General features: G+C 45.3%; 2 protein-coding genes across 2 annotated transcripts in view; one reads left to right on the forward strand and one right to left on the reverse strand.

Moving 5' to 3' along the window:
• LOC114592429 (tripartite motif-containing protein 10-like) overlaps positions 1–18,576 on the reverse strand; it is a 647,260-nt gene that overhangs the window by 69,045 nt on the left and 559,639 nt on the right. The gene's annotated exons all lie outside the window — the stretch shown is intronic.
• On the forward strand, positions 8,614–15,309 carry LOC114591006 (tripartite motif-containing protein 10-like). Its single transcript, XM_077923085.1, has 7 exons — positions 8,614–9,102; positions 9,577–9,672; positions 9,987–10,217; positions 11,514–11,536; positions 12,335–12,453; positions 12,579–12,608; positions 14,135–15,309. Exons 1-7 carry the CDS (start codon positions 8,689–8,691, stop codon positions 14,653–14,655), a joined length of 1,434 nt encoding a protein of 477 aa, XP_077779211.1. The 5' UTR covers positions 8,614–8,688; the 3' UTR covers positions 14,656–15,309.

Consider the following 18,576-nt stretch of genomic DNA (forward strand, 5'->3'; position numbering starts at 1 on the left):
TGTGACTACTTGCCCTCCCCAACTCACAACTTTTTTTATTATTAAAGGAATATATATTGTTACTCGTCAGTTTGTGGGTGATGCAAAACGCTGGGTTTTCGCTGAAAAACTAGTCGTTGCTGGTTTGAAGTGACCTGGACACTGTTGGATTTTGGGGTGTTAACTACGAACCCCGTGTTTCAATTACTGGGAGTGGCCTCTGAGACCATATACTTCTTCTTTGGCGATCACTCATAGCTGAATAAGATTGTCTTTCATAATCAAGGTTTTAACAATGAGCCAATTCTGGATCCACATGTCCTTCCACAGTGGGGACATTGGTTTCCAGACAGGAGTTAATCACTGTGTGGATTTGCCAAGCGTGCCTTCCTCTTAGCACATTTCTCCTTTGCGTCCTGAGTTTGAGTGTCTTCAAAGCCCATGACAGCTTTGGTAAAGGCTGTTCTCCAACTGGAGCGCTCACAGGCAAGTGCTTCCCAATTGTCAGTGTTTATACTACATTTTTAAAAATTTGCCTTGAAACAGTCTTTAAACCTCTTTTGTTGACCACCAGCATTACGCTTTCCATTTTTAAGTTTGGAATAGAGTAGTTGCTTTGGAAGACGATAACCAGGCATCTGCAGAACATGACCAGTCCAACAAAGTTGATGTTGAAGAATCATTGCTTCAACACTGGTTACCTTTGCTTCTTCCATTACACTGGTATTAGTTCGCCTGTCTTCCCAAGTGATGTGTAATTTTTTTTCGGAGACACCATTGATGGAATCTTTCAAGGACCTGGAGATGGCGTTTATAAGTGATCCATGTTTCACAAGCATACAGTAAGGTTGGTAGGAGCATACTGAAGCTCTAGGACGGAAGTTACAGTAACCTTGCTCTTTGCTTTCAGCCTACTCATATTAAAGAGCTTTCCATCTGTTCAATATATGATTTCTACTCTGGTGGGGAGTTTCCCTTCAGCAAAGTGTTGGATCATGGCAATGAAAATAATGAATAGAATGCGCCAGGCACATGATTTTGAGGGGGTGCGAGACAGGCGCCCCCTTGCAGGGATCCCACCCCGCCTGGTGCCAGGGGTCTTGCCACCACACCCCTGGCCCCCTCACGGAATGGCAGTGTTGGGGGGAGCACTAGCCAAGGGCTGCATCAGAAACCTGATATGGAAAGGTGGGGTAAGTTAAAAGCATCTTGGTTAGATGGTATCCCTTCCAACACTACATTTCTATGATTCTACGAAAAGCGAAGATCAGTGCAATAAGCATGACAATACTGCCAAGTTTTTTGGTTTTGTTTCTTTCTCTTCCTCTCTTGGTTGACTTGAGGGAATTGAAAAGCTGACAGAAAAGTATGGATAATTTTATTTGGCAAAGTAAGTTTCCCAGAGTGGATAATACTATGCAAACTGTCCCACAGAAGAGAGGATTGGCAGTACCTGATTTAGCTAAGTAGTGTGAACCTGCTTGGCTAACTTTGTTAAATATATCTCAAGAAAAGGAACTCTTTCAGTTGGAAGAGTTATCCATAAATTCCCCACTGGCCAAGATACTAGGGATACCTAGGAAAGACAGAGGAGACCTCATGAATTTTCATCAGAACATTTAAAATAAAAAAGAACGGAACTTAAGATTGGAAAATAATGGAAAGAAACCAGAATTGTTAGATGCATCCATACCTATCCAAAACTTTGGCATATGCTAGGCAGATTCACCCCAGAGGGCATCCATTGCAGGGGCTGATGGGTCTTCATTACAGGGCCTGTGGTAGGCAGTGAATTCCATTCTCACTTACCTCTTTTCCCTTCTAGGATGTTAGAAGAACTTTGCAGAGGTAAGGGGATCCTGCTCATCTCCAGTAATATCACTCCCTGAAACTTCACAGGTAAACTGGGAAAGAATATAATATGAAGATTATAAAGTGGAATAGAAATGAAATGAATACTAATGATAATACTGCACAGTATCTAGATTTGCCACACGATCAGCAAACTCTGTGATGGCTGCCCCACTCAGTCCCACTCAGTCCCACACAGACACCTGTCCCATGGACCATCTGTGGGACTATTCCACAGAGTCCCACACAGTTACCTGTCACCAGAGTACATGGTTATTTGGGAGGTATATGATATTCAGAGGGACACGGGTGGCACTGTGGTCTAAACCTCAGTGCCTAGGACTTGCTGGTCGCATGGTCGGCGGTTCGAATCCCCACGACGGGGTGAGCTCCCGTCGTTCGGTCCCAGCTCCTGCCCACCTAGCAGTTCGAAAGCACCCCTAAGTGCAAGTAGATAAATAGGTACCGCTTTATAGCGGGAAGGTAAACGGCGTTCCATGCGCTGCGCTGGTGCTGGCTCGCCAGAGCAGCTTCGTCACGCTGGCCACGTGACCCAGAAGTGTCTTCGGACAGCGCTGGCTCCCAGCCTCTTAAGCGAGATGAGCACGCAACCCCAGAGTCGGTCACGACTGGCCCGTACGGGCAGGGGTACCTTTACCTTTACCTATGATATCCAGAGACACAGGTGGCGCTGTGGTCTAAACCACTGAGCCTCTTGGGCTTGCTGATCGGAAGGTCGAGGGTTTGAATCCCTGCGAAAGGGTAAGCTCCCATTGCTCTCTCCCAGCTCCTGCAAACCCAGCACTTCAAAAGCACGCCAGTACAAGTAGATAAAAAGGTACTGCTGTGGTGGAAAAGTAAACAGCATTTTTGTTCGCTCTGGTTTCCATCACGGTGTAATGTTGCGCCAGAAGCGGTTTAGTCATACTGGCCACATGACCCGGAAAGCTGTCTGTGGACAAATGCTGGCTCCCTCGGCCTGAAAGCGAGATGAGTGCCACAAGCCCATAGTTGCCTTTGAGTGGACTTAATCATCCAGGGGTCCTTTACCTTTTTTTTTTTTACCTATATTAAAGCCAAAAAAAATTATGAAACTGTATTAAAGAAAAGCTCCAAAACATCCCTGGCAGGCTGTTGAGGGACCCCTTCAGACTGGGGGGCTTTTGTGGGTGTCTGTTGCAAGATGTCATTGATGCAATAATAGTACATGGATTACTCCATGAGTGGTCATGGATTCATGCTGGACCATCTATGCAGCTATACTTTCGTAGCTTTCTGAGCACTACTCCATTATTGCCATTTGGAGGGGCACTCTTGGGCTGTAATGGAGTAAAAGGGGACCAAAAGAAAAACCCACAACAGAACATTTCTGGTATGAAAAGTTACAGTAGAAAGTAACAGTACACGGACTGATCAGAAATGAAGCAGTTAATATGAAGACTGCAAACATTTGTGGGCACAATTAGTATTGAAACTGAGATTGTATAGACTTTCCAGGTAGCATCATGCACAGAAATCACAAATACACAATACAGTGGTACCTCGCAAGACGAATGCCTCGCAAGACAAAAAACTCGCTAGACGAAAGGTTTTTCCGTTTTCGATTTGCCTCGCAAGACGAATTTCCCCTATGGGCTTGCTTCGCAAGACGAAAACGTCTCGCGACTTTGTTTTCTTTGTCTAAAAACAAAGACATGTTTTGTTTATAAAGTTAATTTATTTTCCCTTCAATTTTTGAACTGCTCTTTACAGTATGTGTGACTTTAAAGAGCAGTTAATAAACTGTTGTTGTACCAAATTTGGCTTTGTTTGGACTTTTTTTGACCATAGGAACGCATTAATTGATTTTCAATGCATTCCTATGGGATTTCGTGCTTCGCAAGACGAAAAATTCGCTAGACGACAAAAATTGCGGAACGAATTAATTTCGTCTTGCGGGGCACCACTGTAAATGGAATATGTATAAATCCTGGGAGTGTTTGCATTCTGTGCTGGAGAGGGATGATTGCTGAGAGCTCCAACTCTGGGTGAATGTAGGCTGAGGCTGTAGAGCATCATAGTAAAAAAAGAGAGAAAAAACCCATTCTACCCACTGTTTTAATATATTCAAAGCTGGCATCCATCTTTCTTGGGATGCAGTGGAGGAGTGCGTCTCTGGGTGAGGTCAAGCTTGTGGGAAGATTGCAGCGTCTGCTGTGGCTGTAGAGACCAATGCAGGAGAGACATGTTTTGTGTCAGCTGGGGCAGATGAAGGTGTCTAGTTGTGCTGCTACAGATGAACCAGGGCATTTCATCTCTGTATGCTCCTCCTAGCAGTCATTCCTTCTCTGGCCGCTGCTGTGGATACATGACCTGTCTGTCTCTAGGCACTGCAATCACCTGCAAGGTATTTCAAAATGCCGGGTTGATATTGTCAGCCTTCGTGTCATGTTTGCAGGCATCTTTGAAATGCAGAGTTGGTCCGCCAGTGGGCCTGTTGCCTGAAGCCAGCTCCCCACAAGATGAGATCTCGGAGCAGAGCAGGGAAATTCATATTTCCAGGCCAGGAAGAGAGAGCGGTCTCTGCTAAGCACTTCTTTCTTGAAGCAAAGACTGCTCCCCGACAATGACAGTGATTTGCATTCTCTTATTCATTCATAGAAGAATTTACACCCGCTAAGGACAACATGCTACCACAGTATACAGGCATGGAAAGCAATGCAAAGCAACTGAGGCTGCTCAAAACACCGCTAAGCAGCTGTGCCGGCCTGCTAGGATAAAAACAGCAACAGCCAAGCACATCAGCCCTAAGATGGCGAGTCATTTGCAGACAGGGAAACTCCCACAGACTGAGAACTGAGAAAGTGAAAGTCAGTTGTTCCTTCACTGTGAGGCAGCAGCCATGGCTGGTTCTGGGGGTCCCGTCCAGGATCTCTGTGCTGAAGCCACCTGTCCCATCTGCCTGGATTACTTCAAGGATCCTGTGACCATTGGATGAAGGTTAAGAAGTTAAAACCCTAAAACTAGGGGTTGGGAGAAATTTTACTGAGTCCACGCCTCCCTAGTTCCAAAAAAAATAGAACTGCTATGTTGGAAGGGACCCCAAATGTTATCTAGTCCAACCCCTTGAACGGAATCATAACTAATGGCACTTTATAGATCAATAAGCAAGCTGAATCACAGCCACCCATTCACATTTGTACTTCTCTGAATTTTCCTAGTGCACTTTTCCAGTCAAGTAATGTGTACAAGAATGTAATACATTTTGTATGTTATTTTCACTAATATCCATGCTTTCATGTACATTTAGTTATGATATAGTGGTAGTTGTGTCTAATTTCTTTTTGTTGCTGCTGCCTGGCCATATTTCAGGGTGTGTGTGTGTGTAAGGAAGACTACCCAAAGATAGAAAAAAAGATTGCAATTTTTCCTGGGTAAAGTCTTGATCCAGAACAATACATAGGATAAAATAGGTCTCAGAGGCTAACCCCATTGATGTCACACTAAACTAGGGCTGCCATACTTCAAAAAGAAAAGCTGTTGAGCTTTTTTTGGCCAAAGTTTTGGAGCTTTTTTTCTTTTTTCTTTTTTTCTTTGTGCCAAATGGCTAAGAAATTGGACATTTTTGAACTACTTCTGAAGGAAATCAGCAAAAATGACTTCGCCGACATGGGCTGCCATACATCTGGATTTTCTCAGATATTTCAACGATTTTTGCCTTGACACTGCTTCTGGCCGCAATATTCCAGATATGCCCGGAAATTCTGGACGTATGGCAGTCCTACCTAAGGGTTACATTTGTCCTTTTTTGGGGAGGGGGGGTGTCCCTCTCTGGGTGGTGATGTGTATTACTTCACTTATTTTAAAAAGTGGCAAATGTTTCTGGGCCCTCCTGCTCCTTCTGCCAAGTGTGGCCCTGGACTGAGGGTTCATCCACCCTCCTTCTTGTTCCATGCATAGAAAACATAGGAGAAAATTGGTCCCATGCCTAGAAAGCACAGGTTTGAAAGGTTTTCAGTTTCTCTTGTGCTTTCTAGGCATGGGTCAAAGCAAATTTTTGTTTGCCCCACTGCTTTCCCCAGGAAAACCCACTGAATTAGGAACAAATGTCAATCCTCAGAAAAACCAATCGATCTTTTCCCTGATTCAGCAACAAACAGCAAGCAGAAGTGTGGGTGACCCCCAAGTGGGTCTGTGGGGCCGAGTCTGCCCTAAAGTGCTTCCCTGATGGCATTACGGATAGGAGGAAGGGAAGAGTCAGGGGTCCAAAGCATAAAATGAAAAAGAATTCATTTTCTGCATCCTGAACAAAATGGGTGTGGTGGAACGTTCAGACAAAGATCAAAGCTATCACTTATTAACCAATCAATGGCAAATTTATGATAGCTGATAAAAAGACCTGTTCAGGAAAAACATGGATTTGTTTTATACAGTTATAAATATATGCCAAATGCCTGGTTTTTTCTTTTCATTATTGAAAAAGAGCAGTTTATGTTTGGGGTGAGATGAGGTGGTGAGCAAATGGGTGTTTTGTTAGGGAGGAGAGAAGATGGAGGGGGAGAAGGAAGCTGAGCTCTCCCAGCAGAAGAAAAGAACAGTTGCTGGTTGTCGTCACAGCAGTACAAAGTGCACAGCCTTTGCCCCTCCATAAGCAGGACAGGAGAAAGAATGGCTGGGGGGAAGAAGAAGGAAAGGTAACCCCAGAATTTTTGCTTGATCGACCACATCATCTCCCTGCCCACAAGAGAAGCTAGTCTGGGGGTGAGTATCTGACAACCAAACCCCACTGCATGTTCCCAGGCTGCCCTTGGCCCAAGCAGGTCTATTTTCATTCAGTTCCCAATGTGTATAGAGGAGCCTTTTAACCGTTCCTCTTCCTTGCCTTCCCCCACCTTTCAGATGAAAGTCAAGCACCTATGGGAATGCTGTTAGCTCTGGGAGAGGAGCTCCTATGGGTGTCAATGGAGATGTTGGCTGGGCACCCAAAGGAGGGCTTGGAGCCCTTGCAATGGCTTCTGTCCTTGTCTGTCACCTTGGTGCCATTCCTGGGCCACTCTTGATGCAGCGCCAGGAGAGTGGACCTGCACATGAATGTGAGATTGTGTCCCACTGAATGATTATTTCATGGAGCTCCATTATTCTTTCTGCTGGATAGTGAATGCATGAAGCAGGGAAACATTTCTGAAAAGGTGACCTGTTTTGCTTTAAATGGGCAATTTTAAGGATGAAGATTTGTGGGGATGATAAATTCTTCAGTGGAGCTCTTTTTTAATTGTTTTAATAGCTATTTTAACAGCTCAATATATTTCAGCATTTTTTATGTATTTTGCTTTGTAATATCTTTGGCTTTTTATTTATTTCAAAAAATACTGCCTAATTGTGGAAGAACCCAAAGCAGTTTACAAAAACGATAAAAATAATTCAATTATCTCTAAAAAAATATATGTAAAACTATAATTTTAAACATACAAACCATTTAAACCGCAGTAGAACAGACTAAAACAAATGAAAACTCATTGAAACTTTCTAATCATCTGGGTTGTCTTGCCTAAATAAGAATGTTGTCAGCAAGCACTGAAATGAAAACTGTGAAGGTACCTGCTTAATATCAATAGGAAGGGAGATCCAAAGGGTTGCTGCCACCAAGCTAAATGATTGAGATCTAACAAATGCAGTGCAGGTATTATGTGGCACTAGTAAAAGTGCCAATTCCTCTGACTGAAGCAGTCAAGTGGGCACATATGGGGTAAAGTGATTTTGTAGGTAAATGATGAATGAGTGTGCAAACTGATTTTCCGTTTAGGTTTTATAGTTGAGTTTCAGAGTGGGACTGTTATACAAAAATTTGGGGTTGACTTTTAAAGCCCATCTCTCCATCAAGGGACCCAGGATCCCTTAAGTCCATTATCAGTCAGAGAAGAATGAGTGGAGGGAGGAACCAGTGGAGGAAAACAAAGAAAATATTTGATGTCTGTTGCAACAGAGTTCCCGCCCCCGCCCCCACCCTGCAAGGCAGTGAGGGGACCCAGAACAAAACCTTTTAAGATTTTAGAAATCGTACAGCCCTTAACCAAGGACACTGAAAGTTATCATACACGTACAGTACCAAGCATTTTGCGTGTGTTTGATTGGCGTGCGAACGTGCACACACTGTTTGGGGGCCAGAATGGAGACGGATTTGCATACACTCTGCCAACATGGGGGATGACATGGACGGGGAGTTGCCTGTGGAAAAGACACAGAAAATGGTTGCACTTGTAAATCAGACTATGCTCAGAATATTATGTTTGTCCAACATGTTTATAAATCTGCCACTCAGAGATCTGAACAATACATGCTAATTGTTTTTCCAGGGCTTGCCAGAGTATCCTTTGGAAATGGTGAATACCTTGGTGTCAGAGTTTATTGACACAGACTGGCCCCTTTTCAAATACAGTGATTTGAAAGTATAAAGCTTTGCCAGGCTGTGAAAGAATGATTTTACCAAGAACTTTCTGCCAGATATATGGAGGGGTTCCATGGTTCAACTGGAGGATAAAGATGGCCTTGCTCTTGCTTTGTGAATTGTGTAAATTTTATACATTCAGATAAAGTGACTAGTTTTTCAGGGAATATTTCCTAATTTTTTGAAGGCCGGAGGTTTGGTTTTCTGTGGTGAGTATGTGCCTATTATCTGCATGTACCTTAAAAATTGTATAGCAGGACCAATTATGGAATATACCTTTCATAAGAAAGTGAAATTCAGAGTTAGTTTTACTGGAAGGATGTGGAAACGCTTAATACTGATAGTTTTTACCTTACAGGCATTTGTTCCCCTCCTAAGTTCATTCCCCTCCTGCTGCCTCTCATCTCAATAAAGCCACAGACTCTTCCTCTATCATGGCCTCATCCTCATCCATGGATGTGGGAGAAGAAGCCACATGCCCCATCTGCATGGAGTATCTGACAGACCCTGTGACCTTGGACTGTGGCCACAACTTCTGCCGGGACTGCATTGTAAAGTATTTTGACATATGGGAACCAATGCAGGTGGGGGACTTGGAGTGTCCCATCTGCAAAGCCCGGATGCAGAGAGGGAATTTCCGCCCCAATTGGCAGCTGGCCAATATAGTGGAAAAAATTAAACTCCTGCCACCAAATAAAGAGGAAAAGGATCTGTGTAAGAAACACCAGGAAAAACTCCACTTGTTCTGCAAAGAAGATGAAGAATTGGTGTGTTTCGTTTGTGAGCGATCCCCAGAACATAAATCGCACACTGTGGTTCTCAAGGAAGAGGCTGCCCAGGAATACAAGGTAGGAAGTCATTTTGACACTTGCTAACACAACGCTTTCACATCTTTCTGTGTCTCTGTGTACAGAATATGCTGTCAATGTGGCTATAAAGCAAACATAATAAATTGCTAATCTGCGCCTTAATGTGAATAAAAAATTGGGCCTAGTCTCTGTGCTTTTCAAAAACAAACAAACACTTTGTTCTGCTTCAAAGGCAACTTTTTAAAATGTGATTTTGTTTTTTAAAGCACATTTTTTCAGCACTTGTGCCAAAGGGTTCCTGTGTAATGTAATAATAATAATGCTGGTTAATAAGAGTAATAGAATGAAAGTTCTCAAGCGACCCTTGAATTTTAAACGTATAGCAAAAAAAACCTAGAAGCTCCCAGAGCAATTATCAGATAGAAATCTAATAGTGAGGGGCCACAAAAATTAAATATATGTAAAATACCACTCCCAGTCCTTATCCAAGCTGATATTTTGTTTTTTCTTTAGACACTCATCTGTGATCGCCTGGAGCATTTGAAGAGAGAGAGAGAAAAAATTCTGGCTTATGAAGCAGAAGTAGGAGAAGAAAGCAACAGCCTGCTTGTAAGTGTCACAGTTACTACTAAGAGATCCAGGTATACTTGAAGGACCAAGGCTGGATCTATACTGATATGGAAAACACTATAAAACCGCTATTAAAAAAAATAGGTCCCAGTGCAATTTCTCATTGGGACAGATCACAACTCTATAGGGGCCCCCTGGTGTCACATGTTTGTAACGCATATATTAGTGCAGCGTAGTTGAGTCCCAAGTCATGATGTGGTCCCATGATTGAGTGATTTACCATAACATTGTTAATGAAGGTCTTTCTAAAGACTCTGGCCTCCTCTTTTCCTCTTTCTTCCTGCCTATTGAAGAAATTAACAGAAACTGAGAGGCAGAATACACTGGAGAGGTTCAAACAACTGCACCAGTTTCTGGAAGAACGAGAAAAGCATCTGCTGAATGAAATAGAAGAGATGGAGAAGGAGATCACAAGAAGAAGGGAGGAGCACCTGGCTAGACTCTCCCAGGAATTCTCCTCTCTTGAAAGGAGCATCCGGGAGATGGAGGAGAAGAGTCAGCAGCCAGCGAGTCAACTCCTGCAGGTGAGACTGTGGCAGGAACAGCCCAAAGTTCCTATCTAATGGTATAACCACACTTACCTTTTGCTGCACTCTTTCCAGGCACAGGTCAGTGCTTTCCCAGTCCCTAAGCAAGCTTTCTCTCCCCCACCCCGCCAGTCCCCCTTCCAATTCCTCTTTAAAGTTGAAGCACAACCAATGGCAAATTGGGCTTTCTGTGCATTGCTGTTTGGCCCGATTCAGCTTTAAGGAGCAGGTTCTGAGAGGGAAAGCTCCGTAGGAGGAACAGAGGGAATTCTCGGACATGGAGCTTTACAGGGTGGACCATGTTGGACCAAAGGGGGAGGGACGGAGAAGGAGGTCAGGTAGAAGGGACTGCTGTCAAATGGGGCACAGAGTTGGGGCTTGCATTTCTTAGCAGGAGTGTAGTGTAGGGAGGGCCAGAGGGACCTTAGCCCCAGGCAAATGATTTTGAGGGGGTGCGAGACAGGCACCCCCTTGCAGGGATCCCACCCTGCCTGGTGCCAGGGGTCTTGCCACCACGCCCCTGGCCCCCTCATGGGATGGCAGTGTTGGGGGAAAGCACTAGCCAAGGGCTGCATCAGAAACCTGATATGGAAAGTTGGGGTAAGTTAAAATCATCTTGGTTAGATGTTCCTTGAGAGCCAGTGTGGTGTAGTGGTTAAGAGCGGTAGTCTCATAATCTGGGGAACTGGGTTCACGTCTCCGCTCCTCCACATGCAGCTGCTGGGTGACCTTGGGCTAGCCACACTTCTTTGAAGTCTCTCAGCCCCATTCACCTCACAGAATTTTTGTTGTGGGGGAGGAAGGAAAAGGAGAATGTTAGCTGCTTTGAGACTCCTTAGGATAGTGATATGTTGAATGGTTTCTTTAAATGTAAAGGTTCATCATTGTTCCACCTGATGTGTATGTCTTTAAGGGGCCAGAGCAAGGGCCAGAGCAAGATAACGAGACCCAGTCTTGCAGCTGTGCTACAAACATAGCAGGTGCTGCTAGGTTGTGTTAATTAAGCTGTGTCAGCATTTGGGCATAGTATATAAGGAGCAGCACCTAGCTCTCCCATTACCCTGGGGGATGGGTTGGTGGTTGGGTCATGATTGTTGATGTATTTAGTGTAAAAGGAGTTTTTGGTTTTGTTATTAAAACCTTGTTTAAGTTATTTTTGAGTCCCTTTTTAATGCATGGTCTCCCCAGCAAGCTCTCTGCAGCGCTACTAAACTGCAAATAGCCAACATGATAAAGTGGGATATCAAATCCAAATAGTGAATTCTATTCTGAGTTTCCTATTTTCCCTTCTAGGATGTTAGAAGAACTTTGCAGAGGTAAGGGGATCTTGCTCATCTCCATTAATATCACTCCCTGAAACTTCACAGGTAAACTGGGAAAGAATATAATATGAAGATTATTAAGTGGAATAGAAATGAAATGAATACTAATAATAATACTTCACAGTATCTAGATTTGCCACACCATCAGCAAACTCCGTGATGGCTGCCCCACTCAGTCCCACACAGACACCTGTCCCATGGACCATCTGTGGGACTATTCCGCAGAGTCCCACACAGTTACCTGTCACCTGTGGGGCTAAAAACGTGGAGCAGGAGTTGGGATGTTTAACATGTTTCTGAACATATCCAAGTTGCAATATATAACTTCAAGGTGCCACTTGGGTTCATGATAAGAGGATGATGTTGTTTAGTTGTTTAGTCGTGTCTGACTCTTCGTGACCCCATGGACCAGAGCAGGCCAGGATAGAAGGAACATTTCACTTTTGTCAACAACAGCAACCATCTTTATCTCCTCCACATCTTTCTTGCCTGTTGTAGGCAATGCAGCTGGAATGGAAAAACTCTGAGCTGGATGGTATCACTTGACTTTATTTTATTTCTCCATTTGAGTGGGTGTAAATGAAGAGATTCAGACAAAGGGCTGCTCCTTTGGCCCTCAGTTGTCTGGCTTTGGAGTCCCTAGTGAGGAGGAATCTTCCCCTCTATGTGACTCCATTCCTCTGTCTCTCCCTCTTGGTTTTCTACAGTTTCTTTCCTCCTCTCAATTCCTTTCTTTTCCTGCTCTCAGAAATTCTGGATTTGAAATGGGTTAACATGTATTTTTCCCATCAGGTGTGCGCAGAGGGGGACATCTGAAAATCCACTGACTTTCCCACTAGAATTGAAGAGGAAATTCTCAACATTCAGGGCTGCAAATCCCTTTCTATATGTTGAGTTGGAGAAAATAAAAGGTAATGAAGAATGGCTGCAGGGATTTTATTAGTCCAAAATATGTTATGAAGTGAAATTTTTCTTGCAAAATTATTTGAGTTATAAAAGTCTATTTCTCAAACTTTATATTACTTTGCTTTTTCAGATGCTCTGTTACCCGGATTGCTTAAGAAAGGTAAATTTTGGGTTAAGGATCAAATTCAAGGTGGGGTTGGGGAGTGGTATTTTATAATTGGACTGTTAATTGCCTCTTTTGCTCTATTCTAATAAAATGAGTAGTCCACATACCCAAACCACCATGTTTATTTGAATGTAATGTGCACCGTTATGGTCAAATTACATTGCAGAAATTAGGGTGCCCATTACGTTTGATTGCACATTTACATTCACCCGCAAATACTTTTTTTGGTTTCAAGGTGTTGAAAATTGAGGTACACATTAGATCTGATAGCGCATTAAATTCACGTAAATATGGTACCTGAATTTATCTATAAGGAGTAACTTCAGTCTTCTCCATTCATCCAGGAGGATTTCCCTGTTGCATTTCCCCCGTCTTCTAATTTGTTGGTTTTAATCGTGCTGATTATTTACCAACAGGGTAATTGCACACAGAGCTGCCCGCTAATCCTCTGTTCAACAGGGACCCTCAATATCTCCTTAGATTCTGGAACTCACTAGGCACGGATTCCTGTCAGCTTCTTAAATATATATATTTTAAAATTAGTCCTCCAAACCTACTCCAGGCCACACATCCCACCGGCAGCCCCTTGGCCCGCCAGGTGGGGGTGGGCCAGGCACACAGTTACCTGGTGGGAAGGGGTGAGCAGGAATTCTTTCAAATTGTTCTACTGAAGTACATCGTATATAAGCATCAAGAAAGAAATATACAAATAAGCTATTAACAAAGAATGACTTAACAGAATTAAAATCAAGTTTAGATTACCGTGATTAAAAGGTTTTGTTGGCCATGGCTGTGTCGGGAAGGTTGATGGTTCGGGGGGGTAATCTCTCCTCCCCAGTGGCGTCACATCGGGGGGGGGGGGGAGTCACGCCCTGGGTTCCATGCTTGCGGGGGTGACAAGAAGGAGGATCCTCCGTTTGCGGCTGCAGTCACTGTTGCCAAGGTCAAAATCTTTTAATTCTTAGTCATGTAGACTTTAGCCTCCTTTAGGACAACAAATGTGTGTGTAGTGGTATTATGGTTGTAAGAAAACAATGCTGGAGGTTCGCACAGGAAGGGAACTTGTTAGGTTGTCTAATTTGATTTATTCCCCCTAATGTCAATGTAAGCCTCTGAAAGCCCCAAATGGGCAATTCACACAGAGAGATTCAAAGAAGGACTATTTTTCTCCTCTTGCCCCCATCCCTCCCTCCTCCCCTTCACTGCATAGAAGAGCTGAGGGAATATTTTCTGGACTGTTTTGCTTCTCGAAGGGTGACTGAATTGACAGGAGGGATACAAAAAAAATGTTGAGTAAAATGGAACAAAAAGAAGTAGATAAAAATCCACAGGTAAGGTATTTATTCTGAGGTTAGTCTGGGAGAAAGGGGGGGAGTCCCAATCCTGAATGGAACGTGAGGAAGTCCCATTTATCTGAGAGGGAATCTGCTTCTTCTTGGTGTTATTTTGGATCAGGATGTCCATCTCTGACTCTTGGCTGATTCTGCCTCTCTCCTCTTTTCCTCATCTTCTCTCAACAGCAAATGTCACTCTGGATCCAGACACAGCCCATCCCTGCCTCATTCTGTCCGAGGATCGGAAAAGCTTGAGAAGAGGAGACAAAGAGCAAGCCCTGCCCGACAATCCTGAGAGATTCAGTGACTGGCCTTGTGTGTTGGGATGTGAGGGATTCACAGCAGGCAGACATTTCTGGGAAGTCACTGTGGGAAGTAGAGAAGGGTTGGCTATAGGGGTTGCAAGGAAGTCTATGGGGAGAAAGGGCTGCTTCTCCTTAAGGCCTGAGAGAGGCATCTGGGCTGTGGGGAAGTGGCATGGTGAATACAAGGCCTGCACCTCCCCTTGTTCCTCTCCTCTGTCCCTGAGTGAGGAGCCCAGGAGGATCTGGGTGACTCTGGACTATGAAGGGGGATATGTGTCTTTTTCTGACGCTGACTCAGGGGCTGAACTCCACATGTTCTCAGGAGCCTTGTTCTTTGGGGAGACCCTTCTCCCTTTCTTTTGTCTGTGGGGAAATGAAACCAAACTCAGGATCTCCAGTTAGGAACAGAATTGACACCTTTTCAGATGCCCTGTGAGAGGAGTCATTCCAGTCACACTTGGAGGAAACGACAAAACAAAATCTGGGATTTTCTTTTCCCTCCGCTTTCCCAGAATTCCCTCTGCAGTGGAGTCCTTAAAGAGAGGGAAACACTTTAACCGTCTCAATAAACAATCTATTTCTCCAAAGAATTCACTCACCATCCCCTGCAATCCTGGTTCTGTTATTCACCTTCCTCTCATGACAGGACCTCCACCAGCTGTTAAAATGCCCACATTGATTAATAGTTTACTGGAGAACAATCCCTCCAGGCACCCTTTGCAACTACAGCTTGTGCATCTCAGGCAGGAAGGAAATAAGAAGACTGTCTGTGAGGCCCCAACTTCCAACCCTTTGCAAATGCAGCCTCCCCATCTTCACACTTCCTCAGAGAGAAATCTCACTGAATCCAGAGTTGATGGGAGTTGTTGTCCAGCAACTTGGCTATGTCTCCCTTTTATAATCCACATGGTGTCTTCCCTTTGGCCCCCACCCTGGATGTGAGATGTTCCCCCAAAGAGGGTCTTTTCAGTATCTGTGGAATGCCCTCCCACCAGATCACACTTCCCCACAGAGCAAGAGATCTCTCCCAGCCCCACAGGTGCAGCACCCGTCCATCAATAAGGGGGAGAGTTAAAGCCTCTTAAGTCTTTCTCCCTAGCAAAGAGAGGAGACAGTTGCCAGGGGTAACAGGAGGGCTCTCTCAGCCCCTCAAAGGCAGCAGCTAGCATTCTTGTTCTCTCTTTGGTGGCTATTGAGGTGCTTCAGAGAAGGGAGAAGACACCCCTTCACCTTCTTCCCAGCCCCCTCTCTCTTAAGATCCACATAGGTCCAACAACCAGGGCGGGAGGGAGTTCAGCACACCACAGGCCCAGTCTCCCCCTCCTGGAAGCCTGACACTGTTCCTGCAAAGCAACTAGCAGACCCAAGTGTGTCTCCTGTAACTTCCTGCTTAAAAACCCTGTAACCTTATACCAAAAATGTTCTGGTTTACCTCCGACCTGCTTTCATTGCTCTTCCACCCCTCCAGGCAGCAGTGATGTGGCAGCATCGGGGAAGTATCCCAGAACAATCAACAAAGCAGAAGAAACCCAGTGCTAATGCCCTTTTACTGTGTCAGGAACATGCTGCAGAATACACCAGCCTGGAGGGACCCTTTACACAGCAAGGGAAGGAAATCTGCACCTCGGCCCTTTTCCTAATTAGGGACTGTGGGGTTTCATTGCTCCAATGAAGACCACGCTGGGTGCAGTTCTCCAGAGGACCACTTGATGTCAGCGTTCCACCATGAGCAAGGCTCTTGTTATAGTTTACACCAGAGCTTTCCAAACTTTTCACCTTGCTGACACGCTTTTTAGACATGCGTCCTTTTGCAACACAGTAATTCAGTTTTACTAGCAAAAGTGAGGTTGAACCAGGGGTCCTCAAACTACGGCCCACAGGCCACATCCGGCCCACCAGTGTCCTGAACCCGGCCCACCCCCAGGCCACACTGCTTCTAAGCCCAAATCCTCTGTGGGCTGGGTGTGCACCTCTCTGTCTTGCCCACCTCACAGGGCTGCTGTGGGATGCAAAGGCGGGCAAGTTCCACAGGAGCAGGGTGGGAGGGGATCCCGGATGGCCGTGCCAGCTGCTCCTTTCCTCCACCCCCGCCCCCTCTGCTAGCCCCGCCCTTCCCCACACAGGTACTTCTGCTGGCCGCAAAATGCAGATGGGAGCCGAGCAGTGCAGTGCCGCCTTGCCCAGTGAGCCAGCCGCCTGCTGCTGCCTCTGCTTCCGTCTGCCATGGCCGGCCAGGCTCAGGGTCGTCACGCTGGCACTGGGTATGCAGAGCTGCTCATCTTGCTCCTCCTTTTGGCGCTGGTGGCTTCCTAAAGGTGCCTGCTTTGGCATAACCTCTGCAGCATTCAGTGATGCCTACTCCTGTGCAAAGGGCTCCAAGCACACTGGCATTTGTGCAGTTAAGTTAGTGAGCTTTGTGAGCTTAGTCAGGTTTCCCACCCCAAAGGCTGTCATTCCCTGTGTGCTCACCTGGGAGTAAGCCTTATTGAATTCAGTGGGACTTACCTCTGAGCAGGCAGGCATGTGATTGTATGGATACATTAGGGAAAAAGTGTCTGTGTATTTACTCAGAAGTAACTGCACTGCTTTCAGTGGATTTACTCCCTGGTAGGGATGGCTGAATCCGTCCATTTTGGTGTCTTGTTTTTGCAATCTTCCTTTCAGTTCTCCACATTTCCACATTAGTGTTCTTTTAATATATTTTTCAAGAAAAGGTACTCTTGAAAATTTGTCACCATTTTAGTCTGGGTTTCTCCTAAAATGCACTTTTTTTGTATGTTGTTTTTCCTAATACACCCTTGCAAAGCAATTATCTGCAATAGTATGCATAGGGTACTTTCACCAATATGCAAGTTTTGGAGTCACCTTCAAAGGTAGAGAAGCAGGACTGTTTATTTCCACTATTGGGAATATATGTATTGTATTGTTTTTCCTGTTTTTTGTGCACTACAAATAAAATATGTGCAGTGTGCATAGGAATTCGTTCATATTCATTCATAGTCTGGCCCCCAACAGTGCCTGAAGGACAGTGAACTGGCCCCCTGTTTAAAAAGTTTGAGGACCCCTGGGTCAAACTAACACCTTTCCAAGAGCGCGGGGGTGTTCGTGTGACACACCTACACACTGCAGCTGACACAGTCAATCACAACGCTCTGGTATATGTGCTGATTGGATCAGATTGCAGCAACAGCTGCCGCTGTCCTTCAGACAAAACAACTTCACAACTTCGGTGCAAATGTTGGTGGTGGTCTTCATGCACCTACTTCTCACGTAAGTCTTCAGTCCATGGGTCGGATATACACATACACAAATTGGTTCAAGGCACGGCCTAGTCCCACAGTCTGGGGTGAGGGTAAGTGGACTTTTCCTGGCTTAGGGGGGCTCACCATACCTGCCCAGTTCCTACAGACTGGAGGAGTCACTGCCAGGCCTGGGTCTCCGCTGCTCCCCATAGGAAGGAAGGGCTGGGAGTCTTGCTCCAGAAGGGGCTTTGGTGCTGGGGAGTGACTGGGGATTGGGACCAGGAGGGTTCGCTTTCCAGTAAGGATGGCCGCCCTATTGCACCCATAAGGAGGATTGGGGAGGATAGGAGGGAAGAGGACCCTTGAACTTGATGGGTGAACATGCCTATAATAGTGCCTGCTCCAGATTATTTTGTACCCTAAGCAAGGCTAACTACTTGTACCCCCTTGCTGCTGAAACAACAGCAGCTCCAAACTGCTTTGCAAGGCTGGGATCAGTCCAGTGCTGTCTTGAGAATAAACAAACTTTGGTTTGGCCTGATCTCGATGTCAGACTCCTTCTTCTCACAGAGCAATTGACCCTCTGGGGAAGATACCTGGGGCAAATTTGTTCAACATGCTATGAGGCCAGTGGTGGTGGCCACAGAGAGGCAATAGGATGCTTCCTTGCAGCTGCCACTGCCATCACAACTGCTCAAAACAAGTGCTGGCTAATCCTCCTCCCAAGCTTATCAGCAGCTGCACCGGTGAGAAAAATAGGGACATCCCAGGATCAAATCAAACGCCAGGATGACTTTTGTAAGTTCAGGACTGTGCATTTTGTGTTGGAGTGGGATGATAGCTGAGAGCTTCAACTCTGGGCGAATGTGGGCTGAAGGAGCGTCTCTACCCCCATCATTCTGCCCACACACTAAGGTCCAGTGCCGAGGGCCTTCTGGCAGTTCCCTCGCTGCGAGAAGCCAAGTTACAGGCAGAGGGCCTTCTCGGTAGTGGCGCCCTACTTGTTGAACGCCCTCCCACCAGATATCAAAGAGAAAAACAACTACCAGACTTTTAGAAGACATCTGAAGGCAGCCCTGTT

This window comes from Podarcis muralis, chromosome 2, assembly GCF_964188315.1.
Source record: "Podarcis muralis chromosome 2, rPodMur119.hap1.1, whole genome shotgun sequence".
Classification (NCBI taxonomy): Eukaryota; Metazoa; Chordata; class Lepidosauria; order Squamata; family Lacertidae; genus Podarcis; species Podarcis muralis.

Coding starts and splice junctions, on each gene's coding strand:
- LOC114591006 (XM_077923085.1), top strand. CDS start 8,689: ATGGCCTCATCCTCATCCATGGATGTGGGAGAAGAAGCCACATGCCCC. Junction 9,103..9,576: donor AGGCTGCCCAGGAATACAAG/GTAGGAAGTCAT, acceptor TTTTTTCTTTAG/ACACTCATCTGTGATCGCCT. Junction 12,609..14,134: donor ACCCGGATTGCTTAAGAAAG/GTAAATTTTGGG, acceptor TTCTCTCAACAG/CAAATGTCACTCTGGATCCA.